Source organism: Harmonia axyridis, chromosome 4, assembly GCF_914767665.1.
Source record: "Harmonia axyridis chromosome 4, icHarAxyr1.1, whole genome shotgun sequence".
NCBI lineage: Eukaryota > Metazoa > Arthropoda > Insecta > Coleoptera > Coccinellidae > Harmonia > Harmonia axyridis.
In genome coordinates this window covers 25,585,805-25,604,544 of record NC_059504.1, presented here as the reverse complement: position 1 = coordinate 25,604,544, position 18,740 = coordinate 25,585,805, and the positions used below count along the sequence as shown (strand labels likewise).

At 33.6% G+C, this 18,740-nt stretch overlaps 1 protein-coding gene across 6 annotated transcripts in view; it reads left to right on the top strand.

Moving 5' to 3' along the window:
- Positions 1-15,159, top strand: part of LOC123679302 — a 130,920-nt gene extending 115,761 nt beyond the window's left edge. For 5 of the 6 annotated variants that reach the window (XM_045616820.1, XM_045616823.1, XM_045616821.1 and 2 more), the window contains 6 exons: positions 1,209-1,414; positions 2,894-3,377; positions 6,579-6,710; positions 9,191-10,153; positions 10,455-11,590; positions 13,501-15,159. In XM_045616820.1, the coding sequence (XP_045472776.1) occupies positions 1,209-1,414; positions 2,894-3,377; positions 6,579-6,710; positions 9,191-10,153; positions 10,455-11,590; positions 13,501-14,694 (4,115 nt within the window). In that variant the 3' untranslated portion in view covers positions 14,695-15,159. The remainder of the gene's footprint in view (positions 1-1,208; positions 1,415-2,893; positions 3,378-6,578; positions 6,711-9,190; positions 10,154-10,454; positions 11,591-13,500) is intronic. The other variant, XM_045616825.1, reaches the window with a different exon arrangement.
- The last annotated feature ends 3,581 nt before the right edge of the window (positions 15,160-18,740 follow it).

Genomic DNA, 18,740 nt, shown 5'->3' with positions numbered 1-18,740 from the left:
TCTGTTCGTTTCTGATTCAAATTTTGGATCTTAAGGCTGTGTTGATGAATCCGTTGTGCTTTTCATCTCATGATTGGTCGGTAAGTTTTCCTTTACGACAATATCCAGTTAGCCTGTATCTCGGTTTATACTGAAGTGCGTCATTTTAACAAGGAGGTTATAAGTCTCCGTTGTTGCTTTAGTTTTTTCCTCAATTCATTAATTCATCTGTTATTTAAATTTGGTGTGCTTCGCGTGGAAATCTACTTTGTGATTTTGTAGAAATATTTCAGTTCCTTTTTTTTTTGGAGTTTGACGTTCCAGAACGATCTTTCAATTCTTTTATAAGTCGTATTAGAGCCCACCCTAGCGACCGACATTTTGCCGTGGCAGCAAATAGTGGAAGACGGCGGCATTTTCTACTTTTCCGAAGAATCCGAATTTCTAGAAGAATGTATATTAAATAATTTTTTGCAATTTCAACGAATTTCAGTATTTCACAGATAATTTTTCATATCGAATTAACTAGATTCGGGAGGGGGCGCATTCGAATTTAATAAAATAATGGTCCATTTGCATCATCCAAAAAACCATATGTTCAAGCGTTTTATGTAGTCGAAACTCAGCAGAAGAACCTGAAACCACAGGACCCGATCTAGAGGGGCGGCAAATATTGGAGGGCGGAATTTTCTACTTTTGCCGAGAAATCTGGATTCCTAAAAGAATGTATATATATTTTTTTTTAAATTCAACAAATTTCAAAAATGTTTTTTATATCAAATTCACTTATCTTAAACATCAAGAATGTCTGCAACATCTATTCGTTTGTTGTTTCACCTAGTGTTTAGTTCATCATTTATTCATTAGAATTCAGTAGAGCATGTGCATAGTTAATGCCCTTTGAATTTTGTAAGGCCTAGATTATAACATTTATTTTTCATTCTATAATTTAATTTCAGGTATATTTTGCCTTCCCGCTGTTCTTCGAACAAATTTTTCTTTCCCTGAAATACTTTGTATACATAGATAGAAAAAGTTTGGAGTTTTCTACACTGAATACAAATTCATCACCAATCAATTCCAACCACCACCTCTTGCTTTTTTGCTCATTACAAAAACCTCAAACCTACAAGGGCAGTCAATTTACTACTTTGCTGCCTAGTAAAACAAATAACTATTTGTCAAACACATACGTATCAATACAAAAATTAATGTTTTTCGTATTTTAGGTAACCTGGAGGAAATTTTAGATCCCAAGCTCACTCTGAACGATTATATGATAACAGAAATAAACTTGGTAGTCAAAGGATCGAAGACAAATACGCATACTTTCACATCAGAAGACATAATGAGCCTAAGAAAAAACGAAGAAAGAAAACCGATACCAAGTAAACCCGGTGGAGTTTTCAGTTTATTATTCAGGAGGGGGAAGTCGGTAAGTCTAATGAAAGGAATTGAAATAAATATATATAAATAATATATACAGGGTGTTTTAAGTTCGATTGCCTTTAAGGCGTTTCTGGAGGAACATTTGAAATCTGAAAATTCAGAATATGATATAGTTCGTGATCCCTATACAGCTAAAATATTTCCAGAGCTCCGGCACTTCCGGTTATATACCTACAAAATGAACATTTTCCAGTTTTTTTAATTTTATTTCTTAGATACATATTATCAAGTTTTTCATTCTCAATATTTATGTAATGGAGTTGATTCAGCCTTTACTAGGTAGAAATTTATAATAGTCATTATTAAATAAACACATGTTTCTATTTTATACTTTATTCTAGTAGTACTGGCATACGTTTCGTCCATAATATGATGAAGTCTCTGAAGTTTCGACAAAAGTTAGCCGCTTCAGTACCATTCAAATAAAGCAAATAATAGGAACATAAGTTGCATTTAATAATTGAGTTTTGTAACACCTTTATTCTTCATTTTTTTTGTAATAATCACCTCAAAGGTACGTCTTAAAATGCTCTATCATTAAGCACTTCTTATCTTATCACGAAATTAATAAAAGAAATAAAACTCTTGACAATATGTTCCACAATTAAAATATATATTTGTCGTTGACATGTTTGAATTTCATCCCATTTTCAAAACTGAATATAAAATTCTTACAAGCATATAAATTACTAAGTAACAGATGATTAAAACTGAAGACAGGTAGAAATCTAATTGATCGTTAACATTTAGAATAATATTATTATTATTATTATTAAACATAGATTAAAGTTTAGGCAATGCCTATAAACTCACAGAAATATGTTTTTGAACTGAATATATTTCCAAAAACTACAAGATGTCAGTTTATCTTTGTGCAAAATTTTTGTTCTCGTATGAACCGAATAATGAATAGAAACCTGATTAAAAGTCAATTATATCATTGATTATTATTATTATTATTATTATTATAAGTTTATTGAGCAAAATTAAAACATTTTTCAGAGTACACTTTGTTATACCAAACATATTTGAGTACAATTCAATCTAAATATGGATACAAAGGATTATTTATATATTTAATCGAATAAATTATTGAAACAACAATATGCCCCTGAAATATACATCGAGATTGTTATCTCAATCCTTTGATTTCCTAACTTTTCGAATTAATAATTGCCCTAAATCTTCCTCAAATTATTTTTAGATGAATTTTTAGCAAAGCTGATAATTATAACTAGCAAAGTTCCAAAAATCTATATGTCATCCATAACCACCCCTAGAAACTTATTCAACAATTGAAGACTACGGTGGGGAAGGTGTTGAAAAAAACTTTCAATGCCATTTGTTTATTTTTTGGATCATTTTTAACGAATGCGCCACGTTCAGTAATCGATGGGGCACATGAGATAAATTCAATTTTTAAGAAATGTTTTCGACTAAATCTTTGATACCAGTAATTTTTCAGAATAATGTGCCACCTTCGAGTAAAGAGTACACACCACCACCGTCCAAAGAAGATCAAGATTCGAAACTAGCACCCTCAACAGTTCCAATCGTACCGAAGGTACCTCAACGGAAGCGTAGACCAGCTCCGAAACCTCCTCAAACGGTGGACAAAATTCCTCCGCCATCAGAGAAACTACCTCAAGAGGAACCTGTGCAGTTGAGGAGTGGCTCAGTTATTTCCGATAATTCCAACTGTAGTGAGAATGATGTCAAAATTGAACCAGGCCTTACGATATACCATTCAAGGCATAGCAGCGACAGTTCAGGGTATCACGAAACCTCCATCCTTAGCGATCAATGCAACACGTCATTACCACGAAGAAATAGGCTGGACGCAGGGTGTGAAACAATGGGAAGGAAACTGAACAGATACAGCGAAAGTACTGGAAATCTGACAAAAATGACATCACATTCTAGATCGACATCGAGTTTGATATTTCCAGGTAGGTTATTGAAAATGTAATTTGTATTTTACAGCATTTTTATCCATTTCTGTGAAGCTCCTTTTCAATCAAACTATATACTCCTTAACTAGTTCATTAAATTTTCGAAAAAAATAACCAACTAATATCATCAGTAAAGAATTTTATATTTGCTAATTTTATGGTTTCTGCACTTCATTTTTAATGCGCACTATAGTGCGCATTGAAAACGATGACAAGAGGCATCTCTGTCTCTTGTCTCATTTTTATCAACCTCTTCTAGAGTTTTAGGGTAAGCTTAACTTCTCACGTTTGGGTTTTCTATTGGTCTCTGACGTTATTCAAATTGGCTTAGTGGTGACATTTTGTTATTTTTTTCATTGACATTGCCAATAATATATTTATTTCGGTATTTTATTCGCTCGATAGAATTTTTGTATCATTTTTAATATTCTGTTCACAGTTTCTATCTTTAGATCGTCTGCTCACGTAGGTATCGTAGAGATTCCATGGCTTGTCTAATTGTTGATTTTGTTCTTCTTGCAATTTTTCACATTGTGCAACGTGCTTCATATATAGGTGGTGCTAAAAATAACCTGTGCTCTCTGTGTTTATTCTCCAAACATAATTTGCTTGTCAGATTCAGTAATGTGTTAGATATCATTCTATTCCAAATCCAAAATAGATGTAGAAAAAACGAGAAAAATTTTTAGGTGAAGAGTTACAGTTATACACAATGTATTCTAAGATGATGACATATCGCTATCGAAGATTTCAGATGCTATAGGATGTTGCAACTTATAATCTGAGGGAAGCTGTTCCACAACTCGCGCCAATAGAGAACCACTTTTGCCGAAAATTACAATGGAGAAGCGAAAATATAGCAGAATCTGCTAGTTGCCGGAGAATTCGTTTTGAATCTTAATTCTCCTGGGCAATAAAAATTTGCAAAATATTTAGCGTATATCAAGAAATCGAATCAATTCCTCAACAGAATAGAATGAATAGGTACTACACGAATCTTCTTGGTTTTACACTCAGAGCAGATAACACACAAATGAGGTAGACTAGGTGAATTTTTGAGTTGAATCTCGGAAGAGGAAAGATCTATGGAAAAATGTTTCATAAGAAAAGTTGTTGGTTTGAGGGAGAAGTCCAATTATGATTCAACTTCTTCCATTCCCTTCACCTTGCGGGGGAAGAAGGGGTTCAACTTTAATTTTAAATAGGATTCCTTATTCATTTTCTACGGTGAAAAGCGCAAGTTCTACACGAACAATTTTTCTCGTTCAGATCACTCTGTATCGAATTTGAATTTTTCGTTTGAATGACGTTGATGATGATGTATTCGTTCCATTAATCATTCATATGGAATTTAGTTGTGAAATTTTCGTTGAAACGATGGAAAATGTTCTGCGCATGGACGGAAATTGTGATGGCGACTTTCTCGAGATCATAAATTATATTCTCTTTTATTTCAATATTTACTCGGGCGCCAATTGCGATGGATTCCATAAGATCGCAATTCAAAACGGTCAAGTGCAGATAAGCGTGAAAAGCACGCAGAATGGCTAGTGATATGCAGTCTGCGGTCTTGTTCTCCCAATTGGAGTACAACCTCTCTCCTCAAGATAAGGAGCTTTGCCCGGTGGTTCCAAATAAGAATTGACTCACAATATGGCACCCGACGGAAAAACCCCACTCGAGAAAGCGAGTATGAACAATTGTTCCGGATAAGGACTCATATTAGCTCATCCAGCTAAACGAGTCTCAACTAGAATACTGTCAATAAAGCAGCTGTGAGCAGGAGATCGGAAATAATCGACCCTTCTCTCCAAGATGAGAATTTTTGCCTGGTGGTTCGAAATACGAATGGACTCACAATAGGGAGCCCGACGGGCAGACTCCACTCGAGAAAGACGAATCTGAGAAATAACTCCCGGCGGAAATGAGCAACGAAACACAGGAAAGTCACCGATATTCCGATTTCCTACTTGACCACTCGAAATTAAGTTTCTTCCGCACATAAGCTAAGTGTCTATTCACAACTCTAATGTACTGCATCACAAACGGCCGGCAATCAAAAAAAAGATCAATTACTCAAAAATGGAATTCTGAAATTTGACTAAGAAGCTCAAGGAATCAAGGAAAATCTCAAAAAAATATCTATTCAGCCCAAAAACACCGATAATAATTAGAAAAATAGCTGTCTAGCTCGAAGACACCGGCAATAATTTGAAAATATCTTACTCTAAGACAGCATCAATAATTAATACTCTCCTACAAAAGCCTTATTTACAAAGATTCTGGAAGGGGAAGATTTCGAATCTCGAAATCGGTGGCGTGTCTAAGAAAAACAATCGACAACATGTAGAAAAAAACATAATGGAGGGTTAACTTTTGCCACGGTGACGTATAGAAGTTTTCATACTTGGGCTGAATTATTCATTTCAATCGTTAGATTTTCACTATATGTATATAAACAGGGAACTATTCAAATGAATTTTCCTAAACCAGACCAAGAATCTCTTCACCGCTCTTGATCAAAGTCAGATGCTCCCTTCATCACGACTTGAAAAGTAATTATGGATTTCTAGATTTGGCAGGAATTATACTGGATGATTCTAGTAACGAATTACACTTCAATACAAGATTTCTACTAGATAAATAATTAAGAGATCCATTTCGTTTTTTTTTTTTTTCATTTCAATTGATACATCCTTTTCAATCAATGGGAATTATTTTGAACCAACACCAAAAACAGATAATGATCAAGGACATTATATGAACTAAAAAAATTTAAGCAGGAAGTGTCAGAATTCCACGTTATTAAGAAGATGAAACTAAATTCGATCGCAGAGAAATCTGTGACGAAACGAGAAAAATTGTTCATACAAAATATTTCTATTTTTTGATAATCTAAAATATCTACAAAAAAAATAGGAATTTCCATTTGAAATTCCAGAGTTGGGGGAGTTTTAAATCAATTAATTCAAACAGCAATTAAAAAAATTAATTTCTCTTCACCTTGTGTTGAAGATATCTTTTTGAAGATCCCTTTGCAGGTTTTTGAGCTGCTCAGTAATTCCTCATTTTTATGATGTTTTTCGAATTCGCAATTATTATTTTGCTTCACTTTTCTGCTTTAGTTACCGTTATTTTGTGTTGGTCGTCGAATATCCTACAGCACAAACGAAATACTAAACAAGAAATTTTTTTCAGGGCGTAAAAAAAAAGCTGCACCGGCACCTCCGAAACCTTTACTGAAATTTGCAAGTTCCACCACCAATTTGGAAACTCTTAGTCCTGTAGTAGCTAGTCAATCCCCTTTAAGCACTTCATCATCGAAAACAGGTAAGTCGACCCATCTAGATGCTTCAATGTCTAGCGTCTCTGTTGTGAGGGGATTAGAATTTGGTCGAGGTGAAAAACGTAGTTATTTAAAAACTTACAAAAATTATCGTTCTGCTCTTCTGAATTCGAAGGCAAAGAAATGCTATTTTAAATTTGTACCTCATTTATCGCTTTCTGGTTTTTTTCCATGCACCTCTAGTAAAGAACAAGACAAGTTCAAGGGAACTCAAACTCTAGGCAATATTTATAAAAGAAATGATATTAATCTAGAGTTAGATTCAGACGATACTCTCACAGTCATTGCGTATCCATCAGAAGATAAGGCATTTGACGAAAATGATAATTGTGTTTACGATATCTTTTTAAATAGAGACTCTAACGAGCGATATTTAGAAGATTCGGAATCTTGTAGTTCATATGGATCAGATTTGCAAATATCAATTGGACAGTTAAACGATAATGTATATTTCGATGAGAAAGAATCAAGCAGTGTTTATACAGTTGAAAATATGATCAACGATATACCGGGAAAAAGTAATACAACAAACCAAGTTTACCTATAGTAGCTGTTCTAAGTTATCAGAAGATTAATTTTATTTGATACTCATAAAGTTATTTGTAGAGATCCTTGAACGGTGACAATTTCATTGAGAAACTTTTGTGATATTCCATCATTAATTATGACCACGAAGAATTCAGAGATATAAGAGAATTATTTTGACATGGGACCAATAATACCAATAGTGTATTAAACATACGTGAATAATCAAATCAAATTATTATATTGATTTTTCAATTTGATTTTCTTTCTGAAGATAAGATAATATAATATTATATTATATATAATATTATGTTACAATTTCGTTCCGAAACCGCTGGTGGACTCTTCAGTTAGGCTATCCAGCGATATCTGCCTAAGACACGCCCTCTCACACCATCGTGGAGAGGTGACTCTGTGCAACCGATGACCCCTATAAATCCGTGGCCAAAATATGTGTGGTGCGATAACCCATACCGCCATCTGTGAGCAGACAGAGTCACTACATATTTATTCATCATAAGGAACACTTATTTCGATTGAATTTATACCCACTATTATGGGTATTCTTTGAAATCTCCTTCTCGACAGATATCAAAAAGGTATCTAACAGATATTTTAAGTGTTTTTAAAAAATGAACTCATTAGCTCTGAAAAATTTCAACAAAACATAAAAAACAAATAAAAAACAACCAAACGAAATAAACCTATTCAAAACATTTCGACTTGAGATGACTAGCCTGTAGAAATATTTAGCATGACAATTTTTTTTTTCAATATCAATCAAAATATTCAATATTACAAAGTTAAGTTGAGTCGTATTGAAATTCATTTCTGGTCAATTATTATTATACATGAGTTACTCTCTCGGACAGTATATCTGAAATGGGCCAGTAATATATACTTGATGTAAAACTCAGGTGGTCAAATTTTGTAAATGTAAATCATTTGATATCCTTTCATCAGTGATTCGAGCCATTTTGTTTGAGACCATTCCCAGCTCAAAATTCGAGAATTATAGACATCGTAACGTTATGATGAAGTGATCTGTTCGGAAAACGATTGTTCAAAACTTGGATTCTAATTTGAAAACAAAAGTTATGGTCATATTTTGTCAACAATAGAAAACCCGATATCGGTCAAGGAATAATAATGATATCATGTATTCTATCATCGGCCTTTATTGAGCTTCTCTCGGGCTGAAAATAACGTAAATACAAAGGAAAACACAATTAGGATAAATAAATAATAAAAACAAATTGATCTAAAATTAAAAACCATTGTCATAAAAACTATATAAATAGTAGTTCTATATAAATTCGAGAGGTCTAGAAAATCAATTCAAGGTGAAAGTGCCGAAAAAGAATTATTTTTTTGTCTAGACAAATACAACATACATAATACTTAAATACTTTCTTAAAGAATAATAACAATTCCAAAGTTTCATACAGCGACAGCTGTCAGCGAAGAGAAAACAAAAAAAAGAAATTCACCGCAACAATAAAATCTCAACCCATAACGTACTTAATTGGAATTGTTACAGTGCCAACAGATGCATTGGTACAAAATAGTAAATTATAGATTTTCAGAAAATTATTTTTATTATAGGTTTTTCTTATTTATTCATTTCTCTTTTTTATATTTCTCTTCAATAAATGAAGACGAAGAAACTTTCATTCAAAAAATTTTTTGATCCAGGCTCTTTCCAACGAGGTTGATCCATGTAGACATAATGAATGCTTGTATAGAATTTGAAGTGTTTTAGAATTGTCCTAGTTTTTTGCTACTATGGGTTATTGCGATTTGAGGTGATGAGGTGAAGGTTTTTAAATAAAAAAGAGAGTCAGAGCGATAATTTTCTTTAAGTTTTCCTTGCACATTAGAGGGTGGGCGTTTGAGGTTTTTTTTTTGGTTTCTAATTGCTTTGTATTTTGCATGCTAGATTTGTACCTAGCTTCCCAGGGCACCCAAAATTCCACTAATCCTCCTCCTGTACCCAGGAGAAGAAAAGGGCCAACTCCAATACCTGGAATTTCGTTCTCTTTGACAGAAGAAGATGAAAAAGATTCAGAAATTCCACTTGAAAACAACAATATCTCACAATTACTGGAAGATTCCCTGTACTACAGTCCGTATCAAACTGAAGGAGCTCCAGCCAGAGACACACCAGATAACAGCAGACCCCCTTCTAACATGTCAACCATAGATATTTTGAAATCATTGGAATACTTAAATGTAGACGACCAGGGAAATGAGATAAAGCCTCCAGAGATAATTGCCGTTTTACCCAAATCCAATCATATTCAAGAAGAAGCATCCGATGCTGATCTGATTTTAACAAAAAGGCCCTTCATATTGAATTTAGTTGACAAAGATATAGATGATGACAATACCAGTATAGCTACGGAATCGCCTTTTAAAAATGAAACTACATCGATAATAACAGATTTTTCTAGCATAGAAATAGCACAATTCCAAAAAAACGTTTCAGTCTCCAAAGTCAAAAGTCCGGATAGTATACCATTCGAAGAAGAAAGAATGAGAAGATGGGGTTCTTGGGAAGAATTGAATCAATCGCTCTCGCATTCACCGACAGAGCGAACATCCGAATACTCAAACAAAGAAAATTTCAAAACATGCCTTGAATCGATTGAAACCACCAAAGATGAATATGTTCCAAAGACAGTAGATGTAGAATTTAGTGATAATTTCCATAAGGAAAATGAAAAATTAGAATTGGATCAAATCGAAATCATGAAAGAAGTCGCTTCTCAACCACAATTTGTGGAGGAAGAAATGAAGAGCACTATGGAAGAAGATTCAATGGGATCAAATTTACGAGATGATAATATCCCGGGCTTCCATAACAATGAATGGTGTTTCAATGGTGTTATTACAGACACAGGCATGTTTTTTTATGAGTATTTGTCATTATTGAGTCTCCATTGGATATTAGCATAAAAAAACAGTAATAATAGTATCACTTTCTGCCATTCTCATTTCTATTATTTTCCTCTTATTCTCATCTTGCTTCATTTCTTCTTTTGAGCTAACATCTATTTCAAACAATGCACTTAATTTTCAATTTGACGCGTTCTCGTCAATTTTCATCGATATTTCTCATAATCAGATTATCACTTCTATAATTTCAGATTTTCATTAAATCCGAACAATGTTTCCCCCCTTATTCTTAATTTATTTTCCAGACGTGAATTCAACATCAAAACCTGCCCATGAAATTTCAGTCCAGAGAAATGATGTTATAATAAGGGAAAATGCCTACCCAACCAATATAATGAATGAAATCAGTTTGGATGACGTGGAACGGTATAAAAATTATGGCAACTCCCCAGATTCGGGTAATTCGAGTGAAATAAGTGAAAAATCGAAGACAGACGATGAACCCAATATTCCAGAGATTTTGGAAGTTTTGACCACGAACAATGAGGTAATGGAAGAATGGCAGTTGCCATCTCCACCAAAAGCGTTCAAGGATAATTTACCAAATAATCAAATTACGGATACTGAAAACGAGACTGATTCTGTGATAACTGCAGAACTGATCGAGAAGTTAGAACGTATTGAAAAAGAACAAGCCACTCGTACGAAAAACGAAAAACAAAATTCGAGTTCAACCACTACAAATGAAGACAACGGATTAATTTTAAGCAAACTGTCTTTGGAGAATTTGGAAATACGGAAGAGCTTAGTGTATAATAGAGAATTGTCAACCAGTTTAAAACAGTCGTATAAGACTGAAGCAGCAAAGGAAGATGATTTCCTTCTTGAATCTCTTCATCCTAGGCAAGCTAAAAAAACAGTCGATTTGAATCGAAGGACTGAGATAAGTGGTAAGACCACTAATACTGAAGCAGTGAGCTCACAAGTCAAACAAAGTACCTTGCCTAACTTCAAAATAACAACTTACAAAGATGAATCTAAACAAATTAAGGTCTTCGAGGATGATACCATCAGGAGCAACTCGGATTTTTCAGGAAAATCTCTCAGTTTGAACCGAGGATTGACACTACAAGAAAACGGCTTAGGGAGGTCCATGGAGAACATATCAATCCGAAAACATGATGCAGATGACGTTTTGAAGAGACCTGAAGAGGCAGAGAAAAGAATGTTTAGACCAAAGAGCGACCATTATAGAAGGTCGGTAAATAGGTCTGGATCATTTTCGGTTGAGCAGAACGAGTGGAGTTCCACAAAGCCTGTTGCTAGGTCCAAATCTCAAGTGGCGTTGCGAAGGATTGATAGGAAGATCCTTTCTTTCGAATCAAGTAATATGTCGAGGAGCAATAGTTTGTTTGACGTGTCTGGTCTTCAGAGCTTAGAGGTAGGTAATTTAGCAATTATAGATAACGCACTTTGTTCTGGATTTGAAGCTTCAAACAACACAAACCAATAATTTATGATCTAACTGGGTTAATGAATTGGGGCATTTATAACATCAGGTTTTCACATTTTGATGCGTTACTGATTTCCAAAGACACTAATAGTTTTTGTGTGTTTTGCTTTTTCATAAGTTAATAATACCTGAATAACGTGCAATGTCAAAATCGAAATTTTTGTCATATGTCGTAAAGCTAACATAAGATATCATCCGAAACAAACACTTATTTACTTATTATTGATCAGATGGGTTGAATCATTATGAAATGAAATTCAAAATCAGAAATCATGGATTTCAGAAATCAAAATGTAATTTCACCGAGTTTTCTTCGGATAATGACGTGATAAATTTAAAAATCATGTTTTATCTATTATCAAAGAAAAAAAAATTATTTAGCATTGAGCTTTATATAATGTTTTGGTAAGATACATACAACTATAATTTCTATTGTTTGTTTACCTGTCCCTTTGTTTGAAATATTTTTACGTCTAACACGCTCTAGGAACAACAAATTGGCTTTGAAGCTCTCTTTAATTTCTCTTGAAGTCAATAAATATTTGAGTGTCATGCTCATTCATCATTGTCTTTGTTCATTTCAACCTACATTAGATTTCATATAAATCTGATTTTCAACTGGAAAAAGCTGATTTTCTCTTTTTCGAAAAAACAGACATTGGATTCAGGAATCCCTGAATCTAATCAAATGTCTGTTAGCAATCCAATAATCTTTGGATTGCTAATATTATTAATATTTCATATTAATACGAGTATTATGAATTTGAATCTGAATTTGTTTTCACAAAATATTAGCTCATGTTCTACCAATTTCAACATCAATTTAGGTAACTGATGATCGGCCTCTGTTCGGTAAACGAGCACTCAAAAATCGATACTTTTGTGATTTGAGTCACTCAAGAATTTAGTGCGCCATTAATGCCATTAATATAATAATAGTAGGCTATATTCTCTATTAAATCCAACTCCAGGCGTTTTCAAATCAATTTCTTCACTTATATTTTCATTCAGTTCTTGTGATATAAACTCTGATTAGACGTAAAATTTTCAATAGTGATATAAATTTAAATCGGCATATCTTCAGCGTAATCAAACATATTTTTCTAAGTATATTTTGATTCAAAAAATAAATTTAGAGAGAATACCATAGAAAACATATATACCTTTATTGAGTTCTAAGGTCTCGAAGGGAGTAATAGGGCAAGAATGAAAGAGTGCACAGAGGCTCTGATGCCCAGTCAGTGCCTTCTTGGTATTACCTTCGAAATTGTTCATAACTGCGACTAAGATATAAAGAACATCCAACCAGTTGCTTCCCGATAGTTTCAAACGAAATGAAGTTCTTTATATTATCAACTCGACCTTTCAAGGGTATTTTCGTAGTTTCGTAAATATGGCCGTTCGAAATTTGTTTTTCTGATAGTTTTGAAACTTTTAAATTCGATAAAAATCAAATGACAAATGTTGCATTCCGATGAGAAATGAATTACCATTTTGAGCTTGATGTAAAATTTCATGTCGTTGACTTACTTTGTTTACATGCAATGTATATATAGGCAATGTATCATCAAAATCATGTGAAATTCAAGAAGAATATCTAAAAAATACTTATGTTGAATTCAAGCTGAGTATGGAATTCGCAATTGACGTATGAAGGAAAAACTTCGTCAGTGCTTTCCTCATTTTTTCTCAGCACGATCGCAAATAAGAAAGATAAACCTATATGCATAGTAGCCGGTTAAAACACTACTTTATACATCTACTTAGTATAATATGCTACAACATACATACCCATAGTATAATAAACTAAAACTTAATTTATCTTATGCATTTTCCAGGTGATGAAAAAGATTCAAAATAAATTGAATACGCCTACCACATCTATGGAAACATTGAGTAAAGCTGAAGTGGAAAATAAATCAGAACCTAAAGCTGTAAAAGTTGAAGAAAACCCAAAGAAAAAATACCAGTACTCACCGCCTTCTGTAAATATGGGAACATGGTCTGATAGGCCGAAAGTGCCGGTTAGCGTTAAAGAAGACGCCGACTACAAGTTAGGTCAAGGAACAAATACAAGACATTTCAAATCGACAGTCAAAAATGGAGAATCATATACGAAGGATGATCCAGAGCAAAAATATTATGACGATTTTTCTAGAACAAATAGACCTCAAAGAGTTACCGTAATTTGCAACGGTTCATCTTATCTACATAATGATTTCAATGGCCTCACAAGGCAGGAAGATCAAAAGAAAAAGTATTCAGAACATAATATTGATACGATGGGTAGGAGTCCTTATGGTAGAAAAACAAGTTCACAACGTCCACATTCTGTAGCTTTCGCTTCTGATTTCGACATCTCAAGGGTGCCTGTGGTTCGTTCAGTTGAGCTTAAGAAAAAGTTCAGAGATGTTTCTAGTAGCACATTAGTCCACTTGAATCAATCCAGTGAAGACTTTCGTTCCAACGGTCTTTCGGAAAAACCCAAATTCAACACAGTAATGAATGTAAAAGAAACAAAGCCAGTAATGAGAGCAAAGAGCTTTTTACAACATGCACCTGTGGTACGTGGATTTAGAACCTTGGAAAATATCAGTTCTGATACAAACACTAAAATAGAAAAATATAACAGATTTTCATGGCAGTCAAACACATCAATGACCTTACCTTCCACGCTTAAAAAAGATAATATGACAACGAACCATAATTTACATTCTTCCAAATACAACCTGAGGAGAAATGAATCCAAGAATTCCAAAGATGACGAATGGAGTGTTCCAAATGAAAATCTGGCATCACATAATGTATTGCCTATTTTCTCTAAACCTGTGGAAGCTCCACAACTTAGTATTAATATTTCAACTGAAAAGTCAACGATACCGAAACCTCCTCCACTTAAGCCTAATACTGTACAGAAAAAAATTTCAAATAGGCAATTCGTACCTGTTTTAGATCCTCGCGATGAGTTACTCAAATCCATAAGAGATTTTGGTGGTAAGAAGGGTCTTAGGAGTAGGAAAACAGATTTTTAGGGAATGGCTGGTTCAAATAATGAAATGTCATGGTGAAACAACTATGAAAATAAGGGAAATACACCATATTAAGTTCTATTTACGAGTAGTAAAACAAAGAATTTGTATTTATAAAAAGATATCTAATTTAATTTTGTTTATAAACGGAAAATCAGATATTTTTTTGTATCCCATGATAGGGATAAGATCTGCTGTGTAAAAATCGTATAAAAGCTCAAGAAGATGAGGTGATTCAATTGATAGATATAATTGTAACTGAAAGATATTATTTAAATAAGATGGAATTTTCATAAGAATATAACTTTTGTATTTATATTAGCATTGTCAGTATATTTCATTTAACATAGTTTTCAATACCGCAAATATAGGGACCAAAGGATATCGGAATATTATTTATTTTATTTCACCATTGCTCATTAAGAGAATATTCTATCATTGTAGATAAAATAAAGTCAATATCATGTTGATCAGATTTTTATTCATACGAATCATTTATACCTATTATGTAATCAATAATAATAATCTTTATGATTTTAAGATATCCTGAAAGGGTGCGTGAAGTTGGAAGCACTAATTTCTAAAACTATGTCAAATACTTAGTTGATATGAAATACGATTTATTCTAATCTCCGCTATTTCATTATGTAAATAACAATTGCTTCTTTACATAGTAGCCTCTTCAGATTCTTACATTTTGAATGAATGGATTTCCACCAATTAAGGACTATGCCAATCAAATATCTTACTAGTGCAGTTTAAAATGATTGAAGTTTTTGAAAAATCAGCAATTGAAAGTGTTTCGAACAACGTTTTCAGAATACCAAAAAATTTCTAAATCACAATTTAGTGCTCAATAATTAATGAATAGAACGCATTGGTTCAATGGAATAAATGTGAAACAATACCAAAAACATTTCTTTCGGATTATAAAAAATAAAAAAAAATATGTGGCTAATTCCTAGAGGAATTTTTCTAGCTTCAAATTTGGCAAATTTGACTATAATAAAAAAATACTCTATTTCTTTGACAGATTCAGATTAAAAAAAGTTCATTAGTTCTCAGTGCCGAAAAACACGTGGTACCCAGGCTGATGTATTTTGTGTGGCTTACCACCAGGCGATCAGATTGCATCTCCGTTTGAGGCCTGGAGGCGTGTATGTTTATGTTTTTTTTTGTGTTAAATCTTATCGACGATTCTCCCGGTGTTCTATGCGAATGAGACGAATTATTAGATCTCCTTGCTTGAAGGAGGATATAGGATATATTTTTTTTCAGAGCGAACCAGCGAGAATTACCGATTATCATAAATTTTATAAGTTGGATTCAAATCATTCTTTTGGGAAGGTTTATTTTATGTTGAATTTATTTCGCTTATTCATCATTATTTCAGAAATATATCGTTAAAACGAATTATTATTGAATTCCTTCATTCATTTGGCCAACTCCGACGACTATGATTAAAGTTACGTTTTAACTTGGCGCCCAACGTGGGGTTAAATAATGGAGGAAAGAAATTACAATTTGAGATCCAGCAAAGTTCTGAAGGAAGACATGTTGGAAACGTCTACTGAAAATGGGGTAAAACTTATTACACTCATTATGAAGGTAGGATCATTCCAAAACGTTCAACAGTAAGTGCTAAAGCAATATTTCATGGAGGTGCAATTTCAAGACCGAAATCACAAAATGCACATATCGATTCTTCTGACAATCTGACGCCGAAATCTAGTCAAATTCCGAATTTACATCATCAGCCAATTCCTAGAGAAATATTCTGGAATGTATCAACAAATATTGCCTATTCATTATTTAATAATGCTTATCAGGCTGCCGAAAATCACCTATTCAATGTTAACCGGCAAAATGCTAGCAATACTTCACGAGTTGATCTCAGCGTATTAAATTGTAATAAATAATATAAAATTGGCTAACACCTGCACTTGGTAATGAATGAAGAAAAAAATATACAAAAAGAGAGAAAAATAAGTACGATTTCCAAGTGTGTAATATTATACGATATTAATTATCTATCTGGTTAATGTATCAATAAAAATGCCATCAACAAAACCATTGTCAAACAGAATATTTCCACGCCATTTCATAGGAATCATAATCGAAAGTAAACCAAGGAGAATGCATGTTATCAAGGGAGAGTAGCGATATACCGGTTTCACCCTTATAAGGGATCATCAGTACCGCATAAATCAACCCAATATGACAAACAAACGAAATAGCAGGCACCTTATTGAACGCTGGTAGGCGCAAAGCAATATGATTACTGCGGTGCGCCACCCAGCGGACAAAAACCTTACTACTTTCTCAACGGGTAACTCGAAAGAGCCGATTCCCACGTCAACTAGGAAAATCTTCTGTTTTTCAGCCTAAGCGACGTATAGCGCGAAATATAATAAATAATATAAAATTGGCTAACACCTGCACTAGGTAATGAATGAAGAAAAATATTATTATTATTATTAAATTGTAGTTGATACAATCAGTAGTATGAAAATCATTTCTAGAGCAACTGATAATAATTGTGAATTTACACAATTTTGTGACATAAATGTATAGAGTGCTCTGAATCCAAATGTTATTTTTCCAACATTCCCGTTAACAGTTCACCTTTTTCGTTGTGTGGTGTACGTAAATTAATGCCTAAATTTGACGGAGAAAGTAATCAACAACCTCCGGAATTCTTATGGTTTTCTGAAAGTAGTATTGACATCACAAAGATTCCGTTCATTTAATTGAAAATATTTTTAGGTAGAGCATTTCATTTCAAACGTGCATTTCTGTCACATTTTTGAAATGTTGGAGAGGAGAGAAGGATTAAGCTTAAGCTGGAAATGGTCGGTGTAAGTCATTTGTTAATTATCTTATTTATTGGGCATCAAAATGACACGTTATTTACCTTCAGATTTTATAGCGCCTCATTTTCCTCTCAGTTCCTCTTGTGTATTGTTGGGATTTACAAATTTTTTCCGATGCGGTCTCTAGTTTCCGACATGCAAATGAATATTTCAAAAATTACAATAACGATCATAGAATATTTAGAATTTAAACCCTAGATTTTACCAGCTTCTGATACGCAAGGTTGCCGGTCTCAAAAGCTTGTGGGCAAGATATACCGAAACCATAATGAGGATATATTCCTTACGTGGTACCTAGGCTGATGTATGTTGTGTGGCCTACCACCAGGCGATCAGATTGCGTCTCCGTTTGAGGCCTGGAGGTGTGTATGTTCATGTTCTTTTTTGTGTTAAATCTTATCGACAATTCTCCCGGTGTTCTATGCGAATGAAATGATCTCTTGCTTGAATGAGGATATATTTCTCAAGAGCGAACTAACGAGAAGTACCGATTATGATTAATTTCATACATTTACTGAGATTGGATCAAGGTAATTTTTTTAGGTATATTGATTTTATGTTGAATTTATTTTCCTTATTTGTCATTCTTCTAGAAATAAATCTGTAAATTAAATTATTGTTGAATTTCTGATAACAGTGACGACGTAGAGGTAGAGGTCCCAACGGAATCCTGTGGAACTTCCATATTTATATTCTATTCTTTAGAATAACATTCATAACTTTATTTTATGCAGCCAATCGAAAACACACCTTTAGAACTCAAATTATAACATTCGTCTATGATAATTTCGAATTAAAGAGTAGTGGACTGTGAACTCTCTTTGGGTCGAAAGACCACGGGGCCATGATTTTTCTCCGAGTTACGGATAGTTCGACTTAGGCGTAACAAGAAAATCGAAAAGTCCCCGGTTTACTATAGTAAAACACATTTTTTTGGCAAAATTTTATTATTCGACATAGTTGCCTTCGAGGGCAATCTCCCAACTTTTCGATATCATTTTTGTAGTACAATTTATCTTTCGCTTCGAAATAGATCTCAGTTTCGGCGATTACTTCTTCATTGGTTTCAAATTTCTTTCCAGAGAGCATTCTTTTGAGGTCTGAGAACAGAGAAAAGTCGCTAGGGGACAGATCTGGCAAATACGGTGGATGCAGAAGCAATTCGAGGCCCAATTC